This window comes from Thamnophis elegans, chromosome 11 (genome assembly GCF_009769535.1).
Source record: "Thamnophis elegans isolate rThaEle1 chromosome 11, rThaEle1.pri, whole genome shotgun sequence".
In the NCBI taxonomy this organism is placed as follows: Eukaryota; Metazoa; Chordata; class Lepidosauria; order Squamata; family Colubridae; genus Thamnophis; species Thamnophis elegans.
The window spans coordinates 33,296,552-33,310,234 of NC_045551.1; the positions used below are offsets into that span (position 1 = coordinate 33,296,552).

General features: G+C 44.6%; 1 protein-coding gene across 8 annotated transcripts in view; it reads right to left on the minus strand.

Annotated features, from left to right (window-relative positions):
* Positions 1-13,683, minus strand: part of INPP4A (inositol polyphosphate-4-phosphatase type I A) — a 122,593-nt gene that overhangs the window by 17,416 nt on the left and 91,494 nt on the right. For all 8 annotated transcript variants that reach the window (XM_032226339.1, XM_032226340.1, XM_032226342.1 and 5 more), the window contains 4 exons: positions 6,513-6,545; positions 5,913-6,085; positions 4,238-4,361; positions 2,823-2,949 (listed from right to left, as the gene is read on the minus strand). In XM_032226339.1, the coding sequence (XP_032082230.1) occupies positions 2,823-2,949; positions 4,238-4,361; positions 5,913-6,085; positions 6,513-6,545 (457 nt within the window). The remainder of the gene's footprint in view (positions 1-2,822; positions 2,950-4,237; positions 4,362-5,912; positions 6,086-6,512; positions 6,546-13,683) is intronic.

Here is a 13,683-nt window from a genome sequence, read left to right on the forward strand (position 1 = left end):
TGCACAGGGAAGGGGTGGGGGTGTGGCCATTGTTATCCGGGAGTCGTTAGTTCCTCGTAGGGTCCCTGCTCCGGAGCTTGTCGGGTGTGAGTCTCTGCTGATAAAGTTGGACCTCAAGGGTCAAGTGGGTCTGCTGTTAACGTACCTGCCTCCCAACAGCGTTGCAGCAGCCCTCCCCTCGCTCCTCGAGTCGGTAGCCGAGCTGGCAATTGAGTTCCCTAGGTTGATGGTCCTGGGGGACTTTAATTTGCCGTCGCTCGGTGAAAACTCTGATGGGGCGCAGGAGTTCATGGCTTCCATGACAGCCATGGGCTTGACCCAAGTAATCCGGGGCCCAACCCATTCAGCGGATCACATGCTCGACCTCGTATTCCTCTCGGAGCAGTGGATTTGTGATCTTGGTCTGAGGGGTAACGACATCATACCCCTGTCGTGGTCAGACCACTGCCTACTGAGGCTCGACTTCCGGAGACCAAACCCCCACTGTAGGGAGGAGGAACCGACCAGGTGGTTCCGCCCCAGGCGACTTATGGAGCCGTTAAGGTTCCAGACGGAGCTTGGGGTCATTCCTGATACTTTCGGCCACAGTCCGGTAGAGACTCTGGTTGCTGCTTGGTACTCAGCAGCATCGGAGGCCCTCGACCGGATTGCGCCACTACGGCCCCTCCGAGGCGGCGGATCCCGGAGACCTCCTTGGTTCACCGAGGAACTCCGGGAGATGAAGCGCCGGAGGAGATGCCTAGAGCACCGATGGAGGTCCGATAAGTCCGAATCGAACCGAGCAATGGTAACCACCAGCACCAAGGAATACACCAGGGCACTTAGGGCAGCGAAAAGATCTTACATAGCCACCTTGGTTGCGTCCGCTGAGTCCCGCCCAGCCGCCCTGTTTAGGATAACCCGCTCCCTACTAAATAAGAGGGAAGCGGGGGAACCCTTGCAGGGCAGAGCTGAGGATTATGCCCAATTCTTAGCGGACAAAATTGCTCGGTTTCAGTCGGACTTGGACTCCATCCCTGCAGTTCCAGCCGAGGCACAAGAGGATCAAGTAGACCATCTCTGGGTTGAGTTTCAGGATGTTGCCCCCGGGGATGTGGACAAGGCCATGAGGGCTGTAAGTGCCTCCACCTGTGTACTGGACCCGTGTCCCTCATGGCTGGTTACTAACAGCAGTGAGGTGACACGAGGCTGGATCCAGGCGGTTGCTACCGCCTCTCTTCGGGAGGGGAACTTCCCCGCCGCATTGAAAGCGGCGGTGGTGAGACCCCTCCTAAAGAAGCCATCTCTGGATCCAGCTGTTCTTAATAACTATCGCCCAGTCTCCAACCTTCCCTTTCTTGGGAAGGTTGTTGAGAAGGTGGTGGCCTTCCAGCTCCAGCGGTCCTTGGAGGAAGCAAGCTATCTCGACCCCTTCCAGTCAGGCTTCAGACCCGGTTACAGCACAGAAACCGCTTTGGTCGCATTGACCGATGATCTTTGGAGAGCCAGAGATGGAGGACATCCCTCCATCCTGGTTCTCCTTGACCTCTCAGCGGCTTTCGATACCATCGACCATGGTATCCTTCTGCGACGACTGCGGGAGGTGGGAGTGGGAGGCACCGTGTTGCGGTGGTTCTCCTCCTACCTCTCGGACAGGTCGCAGTCGGTGTTAGTGGGGGGGCAGAGATCGACCCCTAGGCCCCTAACATATGGGGTGCCTCAGGGTTCGGTCTTATCCCCCCTACTATTCAACATCGACATGAAACCGCTGGGAGAGATCATCCGCAGGCACGGGATAAGATACCATCAATATGCGGACGATACCCAGTTGTATCTGTCCGCCCCGTGCCAACTCAATGAAGCGGCAGACGTGATGAACCGAGGCCTTGAGGCCGTTATGGACTGGATGAGGGCTAACAAGCTTGTACTCAACCCAGAAAAGACCGAGTGGCTGTTGTGCTTCCCTCCCAAAGATTCGACCAATATTCCATCACTCAGGCTGGGGGGTCAAATTTTACACCCCTCAGAGAGGGTTCGCAACTTGGGAGTCCTCCTGGATCCACAGCTATCTTTTGACCACCACCTGACGGCTGTGACCAGGGGGGCATTTGCCCAGGTTCGCCTGGTGCGCCAGTTGCGACCCTACCTGAATCGGGAGGCTCTCACAACAGTCACTCAGGCCCTTGTGACCTCTAGGCTGGAATACTGCAATGTGCTCTACATGGGGCTGCCCTTGAAGAGCATCCGGCGACTTCAGCTAGTCCAGAACGCGGCCGCGCGAGTGATTGTGGGTGCACCTTGGTTCACCCACATAACACCTATCCTCCGCGAGCTGCGCTGGCTACCTGTCGATCTCCGGATGCGCTTCAAGGTCCTACTAGTCACCCATAAAGCCCTGCATGGTAGTGGATCTGCGTACTTGAGAGACCGCCTTCTGCCAATTACCTCCCTGCGACCAATTAGATCTCATAGATTGGGCCTCCTCCGAATTCCATCGGCCAGCCAGTGCCGGCTGGCAACTACAAGGAGGAGGGCCTTTTCAGTGGTAGCTCCGACCCTTTGGAACGAGCTCCCCGTGGAGATTCGTACCCTCACCACCGTCCAGGCCTTCCGCACAGCCCTTAAGAACTGGCTAGCCCGTCAGGCCTGGGGACAAAGATAGCCGCCCCTCCCGAATGATGAATGAATGTTGCCTATTATTTTTACTTATATGTGTCTACGTCATTGTTTGTATTTCCCCTTCCTGATTTTATGTGAGCCGCCCTGAGTCCCCTCAGGGAAAAGGGCGGCCTATAAATGTTAATAAGCATTCAAACATTCAAACAAACACTCCAATTTTTTACCGATTTCCTGTAATGACTGGCAGCATATCAGCAGAAGCACCGGAAGTGGCCTGAGTTACTTTAAACGTTACATTTCTCAAGTCCATTATTCCCACACTCATATCTTCTAGCATAGCCAGTTCTTCTCCTAAATGAAAAAAATGAACACAATATTAATAATATATATTACAAAATATATGTTTACATTTATTGCCAACTAAAATAAAATAGTATTTGAGGCAAGCTAAAGCCCCAGTGATTCTGAATAAGTTCGTTTAGTTTTCTTGAAAACGAGAGATAATGTATGGGATTTTCTTTTCAATTTCTTAGTTAACTTGTATCTCTGGAATTCCCTAAAGCAGGGTTCCTCAAACCCCAGTCCATGGACTGGCACCAGTCCACAGCATGCCAGAAACCAAGCCGTGCAAATAAGCGAAGCCTCATCCGCGCACTGCAGGCAGCACACGAAACCATGCCCTCTCCAGTCCGCAGAAAAACATCTGTCTTCATGGAACTAGTCTCTGATGGCCCAAAGGTTGGGGGCCAAAGCCCTAAAGTATCTCTCCAAGAACTAACCAAGTTTGAGCTGCTTAGATTCTGAACCCAGATAAGATGAGCTATGGCTACTGTTCACACTTTAATTGCAATACAACAATCCTACAGCCTAACAGGAACTAGCCGTGCTTCTGGCTCCAACATCACACTCTCATACTAATATGGGTTCCGAGTTGCATCAATAGTGAGATGAGTGGTATATACATTTAATAAATAAATAAATATGATAAAGATGTCTGTGCACTGATAGCTAACATGGAGGCATTTCCCCGCAGACTTTATGCCAGCACCATAAGCAGAAATGAAGCCACCGAAAATTGCTTCGGTTTGTCAAATCAGTGGCATGTACATTTAATAAATAAATAAATCCAATTTCTGAAATAACTCGTAAGTTTGGATTGACGTTTCAACTTTAATGTCTCCATTTTGCCAAGGCTTTCAGCTAGAAGGAGTTGCCATTGTTTGAGACAATGTAATCCAACTAAAATTAATTTCAACAAATCCAAATATTTAGGTACCCTCCAACAAAAAGTTTTACATTCTAAAAGGCAGCCAGTGTTCAAATTTGTTTGTCCTGCTGAACAACTCTTCTGAAATTGCTCTTCTGTTGCTTGAGGAACTTATCAGTACACACCAAGTTCATTACAGTTTCTGAATTTGGATCCTGTCCATAATTATCACAAGCAACTTTGATTTTTAGTTGCATTGGATTCTGTTGTCTAATTTAAAATTTAATTGTACGTCATGGTTTGATTCTAAACCTACCTAGAGCCTGTTTGTGTTTGAAAAATAAGACCTACATTATCTATGCATATTTCATTAAGTGTAACACTTCAAGGAATTAATAACTCTGCATGCTTTCCCCATGCAATGTTCTTTACCGTAAGTACTTAAAAGGCTTTCAAATTGGGCCAGCAGACCAATGGTATACAGCTGCCTCAGGAATCCATTATCGTGCAGGCAGTTCCTCAGCTTGATAATGAAACCACAGATCAGGGCTGTAAGCTGCATGAAAGAATACAAAAAGAAAATAATTGAAGATACTTGCCAAGGTTTCTCAAGCTTAATCAGCCAGTACTAATATGGCAGATTGCTTCTGAATGGATGAATCATAAAGGTCATTAGGCTTCCACTGCAATCTGAAGACAGAATTGCAATTGTTTTTCACGCTATCGGTCTTATTGCACTTTTTGTTATGTTCATCCATCAGTGCCTCTAGTAACTGCTATTGGAGATTCAGAAGTTGGAGATCCAATTCCTCTGTGCGACCATTTGAAACTGAGCACAAATACTTATCCAACCTTTGCAGTCAGCATCATTTTATTAAATTATGCTTTACTAGATCTGTAAATGACTGTTAAAAGCTTGTCCACCTAATATTATTACTGAAAAATGTGACTGAATACTTTCAGCATTTGGTCAACTTTGCCAAAATGGTAAATGGATATCAGGAAGCAATATTCTATAGATAGGATGTCACCATTCAGTGCTGGAATCCTAAATTAACAGCTTCTAAAAGGATAATCCCAAAGTAAAGTCTTGGAGGAGTTATTAAAATCCAGATGGCCTAGCAGCCCTTTAGGTATACAATTCCCAAGTGCCCTTGTTGATTGGAAGCAGATTAGAACTCATTGCCATTATTTTAAAATTTTCTGGTTAGTTCTATATATTTGGTGCCAATTAATACTGCATGTTGTAATCATCTTGCACCAAGGCTTCAGAACAGTTTCAAAAGCAGGCCAATATGTGCTATCCCTACTATGACCATACTTTTTTGGGAAATCATAAAGGTAAAATCTGACAAGGGGCAAATATGAAAGAAGTTTGTAAAGATAAAAAAAAGTTTATTTTTATAATTTTGCTTTACAAAGGAAAACGCAGTAGCAAAATGAAAAGAAATTTTACAAAGATGCATATTCTAATGAAAACATCTCAAATTAAACACTACATGTACTTTATTTTAAAGAAACAATTCAATTGCCATATTTTTCACATGAATATGAAAGACTGTGCACTAAGTGGTACCATTGATACAGTAAAAGTTAAATGAGCAAAATAAGAGATGGCACAGTGGTTAGAATGCAGTATTGCAGGCAACCTCTGGTCACAGCTTGGAATTTGATCTTGATTGGCTCAAGGTTGATTCAGCCTTCCATTCTTCTGAGGTAGGTAAAAGGAGGACCCAGGTTGTTGAGGGTAACATCCTGATATTGTAAACCACTCAGAATATGCCTGTAAAGCACTATGGAGCAATATATACGTCTAAGTGCTACTGTTATAAAAAACAAAAGCGAGTTTTTAAAAAATAAGTCTAAAGTACAGCTTTCTTATTATAAAGTGCTGTCCTTTGTAATAAAGGACACACGGGCACTCTAAATATCCCAAAGGTTTATCAGTGCAGAAGAGAAATCTGTGACTGTGTTATCTATCTCCAAAATTGCTAAAGTGCCCTAGGTGATCACTATCCCCTTTTGAGTCTAATCATTGTTTTCAAAATGCTAATCCTCCAAGCACAAATCCCAAAGTCCAAAACATATATTCCATGTTCTTGCTTACAGTTTGGCAAAAGACCACATCCCTCCGGTACTGAAGGCTTAAGCAAAGAGCTATGGTGGGGGCACTGTCCTGCATTAAAAGAAAGACCATTGCTTTCTTTGCTTTGTCACTCATCATGGCCACACAGTCCGTGAGTGTCGTCAGCAGAGGATAAAGAGCCTCACTCCATTCACCTGCAGGTCAGAAAAGAGAAGAGAGAGCAGTGATAAGAAAGCCACTTCTGTATGTTTATGCTTTTGGCTTTTAAGTACAATTTAAAATCACTTGAAAGCACCTAAGAATCCCAAGACTGCACACATCTCAGTGTCAGTCATGATCTATCAGCTGTGTTCAAACATGGTAGGTAGGTAGGCAGGCAGACAGAAAGACAGACAGACAGATAGATACAGTAGATATAGTTTAGACCTAGTGATAATCAACTCAAGGTAGTATTATCCATTGTTTATTTTGTGAGAAAGACGCTCTCCCTCCCTCCCTCAAAAGTCACTGTAGTAGAAAATTTACGATCAGCAAAAGATGTTAGTATTAAATTAAGAGAATCATTCTGCCCCAACTTTTTCAAGTACAAATACAATGAATGTAGGGGGAAAATATACATACCTGGGGTGGATTCTTCAGGAGTAGGACTGCAATCTGCATAAAAATGGAGGTGTAACATGCATGATTAAGGGGCAGCAACACATTTTAAAGATAAGCAACTGAAATGCTTAGCATAAGCAGTCTCAAATATTTGGGAGGGGATATCAATTTATACAGGAGTGGGCCATCTATGGTTGTAGGGATGCACATCAGTGGTGGGTTCCTACCAGTTCGGCCCGGTTCAGCTTTGTGCATGTGCAGAAGCAAAAATTCGGCCGAACTGGTAGTACTTTAGCGGACTGGGTCACTGGAACCAGCAGCGACCCAGGCCTGCCATGCCCCCGAATCAGTTCTTCCCGCAGCACTGTAGGTGCCACTATTTAGTTTTTTGCTTCTGCGCATGCATAAAGCAATTTTTATTGCATTTATGGTCAAATGTGCACATGAACACCGAACCGCCAGCAATGCCGGCAGCAACCCACCCCTGATGCACATGTCCAGAAACTTTTTTCAAAAGCCTTCTGCAAAAAAATCATATTAAAAACAATATATCACAACTGTAGAGAAAGGCAAAGGAGAAGAACAGAATTAGCACAGAGGGGGGGAAATTGTGAGAAAAACAGCAAATTGATGACTCAACTCATGTTGCTTCTAGTCTTGTCCACTGTTTGAATAAACTCATTCATCTCTGACATGCAGCTTCCTATAAATTTCTTGCAATGAAAGAAAACACATGGTTGCTTCTTCTTGCTGTAGCCTCTTTCAAGATCCTCTTTTCTGCTTAAAACACACTATACCCTGCTGCTGGGAGGACCAAAATCCCTGTGCTACCAATTCATGGAAGCACCTAGAAACTAGGAAAAATGCAGGTGTATCATTTTGGGCCTTATCTAGTACAGCCTACAGAGTTTGAGCCATCAGCCTCATGGCTTGCATTAGAAGCCACTAAATAGAATAGCAGTATACCAACTATTTGGGGTGTACCAAATAATCCAAATATACACAAATATATTTTAAAGGTGTGCACCTGAAATATTTAATGTGTAGAGTTAAAAACGTGAAGAATAAATATGGTGTTTGTGAAGAAAATTCACCAGAAACCAAAGATTGAAAGGAAATTTTCTCAGGTGTCAATTCAGTGACAAATTCCATTTCATTTCAAATAACTCTCATTCAGGCTCTATTGAACAGTACAACTGGCAACCCATCACATCATTTATTCCAGCTTTTATGTATGTTTTACACACTTATCCAATGTTAAAAAATTATTTACAACTTTCGGCAAGAAACATATTTATGGAAATTTATTAATACTGTTTAATTGATTTTATTGTCTGTTCTTTAACATTCTTAATAATATTTAATCTCACTATACCATGTTTATTGATGGATTAGAAGTATACATCAGCAACCTAAAGAGCTGGCAGGAGGCTGGTGAAAGCAAAAATCTGTTGGTTTGCTGCAGACAAACTAGAATCTGTGCTTAAAGTGCATTCATAAAAAATACTATTATTCCATTATCTTCCCTATCTTCTTTTAACATTTTTAACTTTTTATAAGTTTAGTATGTGGTGAAATCACAAGGCAAATCATTCTAACAGGCAACTCTAACTATGAAGATTTGAGTGATTTATAGTTTGCTGAAATTTTTGTCTCAAAATGTGAGGTTTTTTTAAATGCAATTAATAGGATCCAAACTCTGTCACTGTGAAAGTTGGACCATAAGGAAGGTTGAGTGCCAAAGAATTGAGGCCTTTGAACTCTGGTACTGGAGAAGACTCCTGCGAGTCCCTTGGACTGCAAGACGATCAAACCGGTCAGTCCTAGAGGTGATCAACCCTGACTGCCCTTTAGAAGGCCAGATCCTGAAGATGAAACTCAAATATTTTGGCCACCTAATGGGAAGGAAGGACTCACTGGAGAAGAGCCTAATGCTGGGAACGATTGAGGGCAATAGAAAAAGGGAACTGGACAACAGAGAATGAGGTGGCCCGATGGAGTCACTGAAGCAGTTGGTGTGAGCTTAAATGGACTCTGGGGGATGGTAGAGAACAGGAAGGCCTGGAGGAACATTATCCATGAGGTCGCAATGGGTCGGACATGACTTCGCAACTAATAACAACAACAACAACAAACTGTCACAAATAATAGAAGAACTTAACTCCAGCAGAATTTACTTGCCCGTTATATACTCCCTGTCTCCTCTTCTGTTCCCTTGAACTATGATTTCAAAGCTCTAAAATTAGTTTACACCAAGAAAATAAAAGCCTTATGTTTAAGTGATAATAATCCACCAGAATCAATCCACCGAAGTAGATGGTACTGGATCCCAATCTACCATGCTGAACCAGTGCAGGTTGGTAAAGAAATATTTTTTTTAATTTTTGGGTCAGGGCTGAGTGACTGGCTTAGGCAGCTTCTGTGCCTAAGGAGGATTGGACCTGAGCTTCTCTACTCCTACGCCAGCACTTTAACCCTTTCGTTATTCTATACCATGATAGATAAACAGACACCTAGATACCTACATATTATATGACAAGTTCCTTAGGGTTGTTCTATGGATGGAGAATGGAGGTAAGGATAAGTGCAAGAAATTCAGGCTGGAACTTTATATGATGGAAAGCCATTAAGGTCAGCATCTTATCATCTTCTCTCAAAAGATTTTTAATGAAGTGATTGCATAACAGTTCAGCTGTCACTTGCTAGAGCAGGAAAACATTCCCCAAGTGACATTGCATTATACATTTAGCATTGGAAAATATTGTTAAAGAGAGAGAGAGAGAGGAACAAAGCTATGTTAGTTTATGTCTAGTTCCAACCACTGAATTTAATTTCGCAATTTTATAGTATATATAGCATGCAACTAGAATAGAAATAGTATTCTAATAATAGGCAACATTAAAAACTTATAAAATGTTTATTGTTTATTGATCCTGTGACCCCCGAGGGCATGGATAGGATTATGGGGAGACCCAGTGCTGCCACTTGTGTGCTGGACCTGTGTCCCTCTTGGTTAGTCTCGGCTTCCCGGGAGGTGACAGGCGATTACCAATGCTTTGTTGAGAGAGGGGTTCTTTCCCACCGCCTTGAAGGAGGCAGTGGTGAGGCCCCTCCTTAAGAAGCCTTCCCTGGACCCAGCTTCTTTAGCCAACTATTGTCCGGTCTCCAACCTTCGCTTTGTAGCGAAGGCTGTTGAGAGTGCGGTAGCATGTCAGCTTCCCCAATCACTGGATGAAGCTGTCTACCTGGATCTGTTTCAGTCGGGTTTCAGGCCCGGATACAGCACGGAGACAGCACTGGTTGAGTTGGTCGATGATCTCTGGTGGGCCCGGGACAGGGGCTGCTCCTCTGTTCTGGTCCTATTAGACCTCTCAGCAGCTTTCGATACCATCGACCATTAAATAACCTCGTGATGACTCGGGGGGTTGGGAGTGGGGGGCACCGTTTTACGGTGGTTCTCCTCCTACCTGTCAGATTGGTCGCAGTTTGTGTTGACTGGAGGGAAGGGATTGACCTCGAGGCGTGTCACTTGTGGGGTGCCCCAGGGGTCAGTTCTTTCACCCCTCCTGTTCAACATACCGTATATACTCAAGTATAAGCCGAGTTTTTCAGCCCACTTTTTGGGCTGAAAAAAGCCGCCTCGGCTTATACTCAAGTCAGTGCCCGTCCCCGTTTCCTCGCCTGCCCGCCCGCCCGCTCATTCATTCCGTTTCCTCCCCTGCCTGCCCGCTCCTTCATCCCGTTTCCTAGCCTGCCTGCCCGCTCGTTCATTCCGTTTCCTAGCCTGCCTGGCCACTCGTTCATTCCGTTTCCTAGCCTGCCTGCATGCTGGTTCATTCCGTTTCCTCCCCTGCCTGCATGCTCGTTCATCCCGTTTCCTAGCCTGCCTGGCCACTCATTCATTCCATTTCCCTCCCCTGCCTGCCCGCTCCATTCCGTTTCCTAGCCTACCTACACGCTCGTTCATCCCGTTTCCTAGCCTGCCTGGCCACTCGTTCATTCCGTTTCCCCCCCCCTGCCTGCACGCTCTTCATCCCGTTTCCTAGCCTGCCTGGCCACTCGTTCATTCCGTTTCCTAGCCTGCCTGTCTGTAAGATAATAAATGACAGTAAAAATATAAAGCATAATTATTCTTTTTCTTTGCCATTCTTATATTATTATTATTCCATTTGGAAGGTTATAAGGTATAGTTTAAAATGCTTTGAAATCCCCATTCCCTCCCCACTCCAGGGGAAGGATACTATGAAATCCCCAAATCCTCCCCACTCCAGGGGAAGGATACTATGAAATCCACATTTCCTCCCCACTCCAGGGGAAGGATATTATGAAATCCCCAATTCCTCCCCACTCCAGGGGAAGGATACTATGAAATCCACATTTCCTCCCCACTCCAGGGGAAGGATACTATGAAATCCACATTTCCTCCCCACTCCAGGGGTAGGATACTGCAAAATCCCCAATTCCTCCCCACTCCAGGGGAAGGATACTATGAAATCCACATTTCCTCCCCACTCCAGGGGTAGGATACTGCAAAATCCCCAATTCCTCCCCACTCCAGGGGAAGGATACTATGAAATCCCCAATTCCTCCCCATTCCAGGGGAAGGATACTATGAAATCCCCATTCCCTCCCCACTCCAGGGGTAGGATACTGCAAAATCCCCATTCCCTCCCCACTCCAGGGGTAGGATACTGCAAAATCCCCATTCCCTCCCCACTCCAGGGGTAGGATACTATGAAATCCCCAATTCCTCCCCACTCCAGGGGAAGGATACTATGAAATCCACATTTCCTCCCCACTCCAGGGGTAGGATACTGCAAAATCCCCAATTCCTCCCCACTCCAGGGGAAGGATACTATGAAATCCCCAATTCCTCCCCATTCCAGGGGTAGGATACTATGAAATCCCCATCCCCTCCCCACTCCAGGGGTAGGATACTGCAAAATCCGCATTCCCTCCCCACTCCAGGGGTAGGATACTATGAAATCCCCAATTCCTCCCCACTCCAGGGGAAGGATACTATGAAATCCACATTTCCTCCCCACTCCAGGGGTAAGATACTGCAAAATCCCTAATTCCTCCCCACTCCAGGGGAAGGATACTATGAAATCCCATGGTGCAACGCGCCTTCAAGAAATGTGGCATTAGTAATGCTATGGATGGCAGTGAAGACAGCGCTTTGTATGAGTTTTGAAGGATTTTAACTCTTGCGTTTTAGCTTGGTTGCTATATGAGCTAAGGTTTTTGTACTTTTAAAGTTATTGTTGATACCATATTGTTTTTATTGACCCTCTTTTCCACTTACAGAGCTAGTTTACTGTTTTTCTTTGAAATAAATATTCAAAAACATTATTGGTATCTATTTTTATTTTTGAAATTTACCGGTAGCTGCTGCATTTCCCACCCTAGGCTTATACTTGAGTCAATAACTTTTCCAGTTTTTTGTGGTAAAATTAGGTGCCTCAGCTTATATTCGGGTCGGCCTATACTCGAGTATATACGGTATATATGAAACCATTGGGTGAGATCATCCGTGGTTTGGGGGTACGGTATCATCAATATGCTGATGATACCCAACTTTTCATCTCTACCCCAAACCACCCAAGCGATGCCCTCAACATGATGTCCCGATGCCTGGAGGCTGTGCGGATCTGGATGGGGAGGAACAGGCTCAAGGTCAATCCGTCCAAGACTGAGTGACTGTGGTTTCTGTCATCCCGATTTGTGCATCTTGTTCCATCTTTGATGATGGGGAGAGAAATTTTAGCCCCCTCAGAGAGGGCCCGCAATCTGGGCATCCTCCTGGATACGCGGCTTAGTTTAGAAGAACACCTGACGGCCGTGACCAGGGGGGCCTTTTACTAGGTTCGCCTGGTATGTCAGTTGCGCCCCTTCCTGGATCGGGATGCTTTGTGCACAGTCACTCATGCCCTCGTCCTTTCTCGCCTGGACTACTATAACAGTCTCTACATGGGGCTGTCCTTGAAGAGCACCTGGAGGCTTCAACTGGTCCAGAATGCGGCTGCGTGGGTTATCATGGGGGCACCTAGGTGCTCCCATGTTACACCCCTTTTAGGTGGCCTGCACTGGTTGCCAGTTGTCTTCCGGGTGCAATTCAAGGTACTAATTATGACCTTTAAAGCACTCCATGGCTTAGGCCCGGGGTACCTGCGAGACCACCTACTGCCACCAGTAGCCTCCCACTATCCAGTGTGATCCCACAGAGTTGGCCTCCTCAGGGTGCCGTCGGCCAGGCAGTGTCGGCTAGTGACCCCCAGGGGGAGAGCCTTCTCTGTGGGAGCGCCTTCCGTCTGGAATGAGCTGCCCCCGGAGCTTCGTATAATCCCCGACCTCCGGTCCTTCTGACGCGCCCTAAAAAATTGGCTTTTCCAGCAAGCCAGCCTGGCCTGAACAAAACAAAATAAATTATTGATCATGGTAAATTTTAATTCAATTTTTTTAAAAAAAATGTTATTGTCAATTCTAATTGGGTTTGTTAGGGATATTCTATTTAATTTTTTTTAACTTTTATATTATGTGTTTCTTTTAATGTTGTATGCTGTCCTGTCCTGAGTATGCTGAGAAGGGCAGCATATAAATCTAATAAACCTAAACCTATTGTTCTAATGATTCTGCAGTCATGCTGATTTTTACAATTTCATATTATAAGCATTTCACTCCTATGCAATTTCACACTTTAAAAAAATCCTACACGGTTTTAAAACATGACTATGCATTCTCTTCCTAATCTTCTCATTGGTGTGTTTTTAAAAATAAATACTGCCTACCATGACTTCAGTTGTGTAAATAATCAAGTTAAAAATATCCTGGCTTAGAATGTGATGTTACTCTAATATTTTAGTATGCATTGATTATAGATTAAAATACTTATTGGGGGAAAAACTTTAAATCTTTATACACATTAGCATAAATGTGACACTGACTGTATCAATCTATTGTTTCATTTGTTATCAAACAGGGCAGTATCAGGAAATATTTGATGTAAAAATATTCAATGACCTAATGCTATATACATGATATTGCTCTAGTTGGGTGGGATTCTTTTCCTTATTACCCATCTAGTATATGAGATTCTTCTTAGAAATTGCCTTTATTAATCTGATGTCATCATTGGATTATGCCTATATTTTGCACAGCTTCACAATAAAATCAGAATGTGTATTAAAAATTT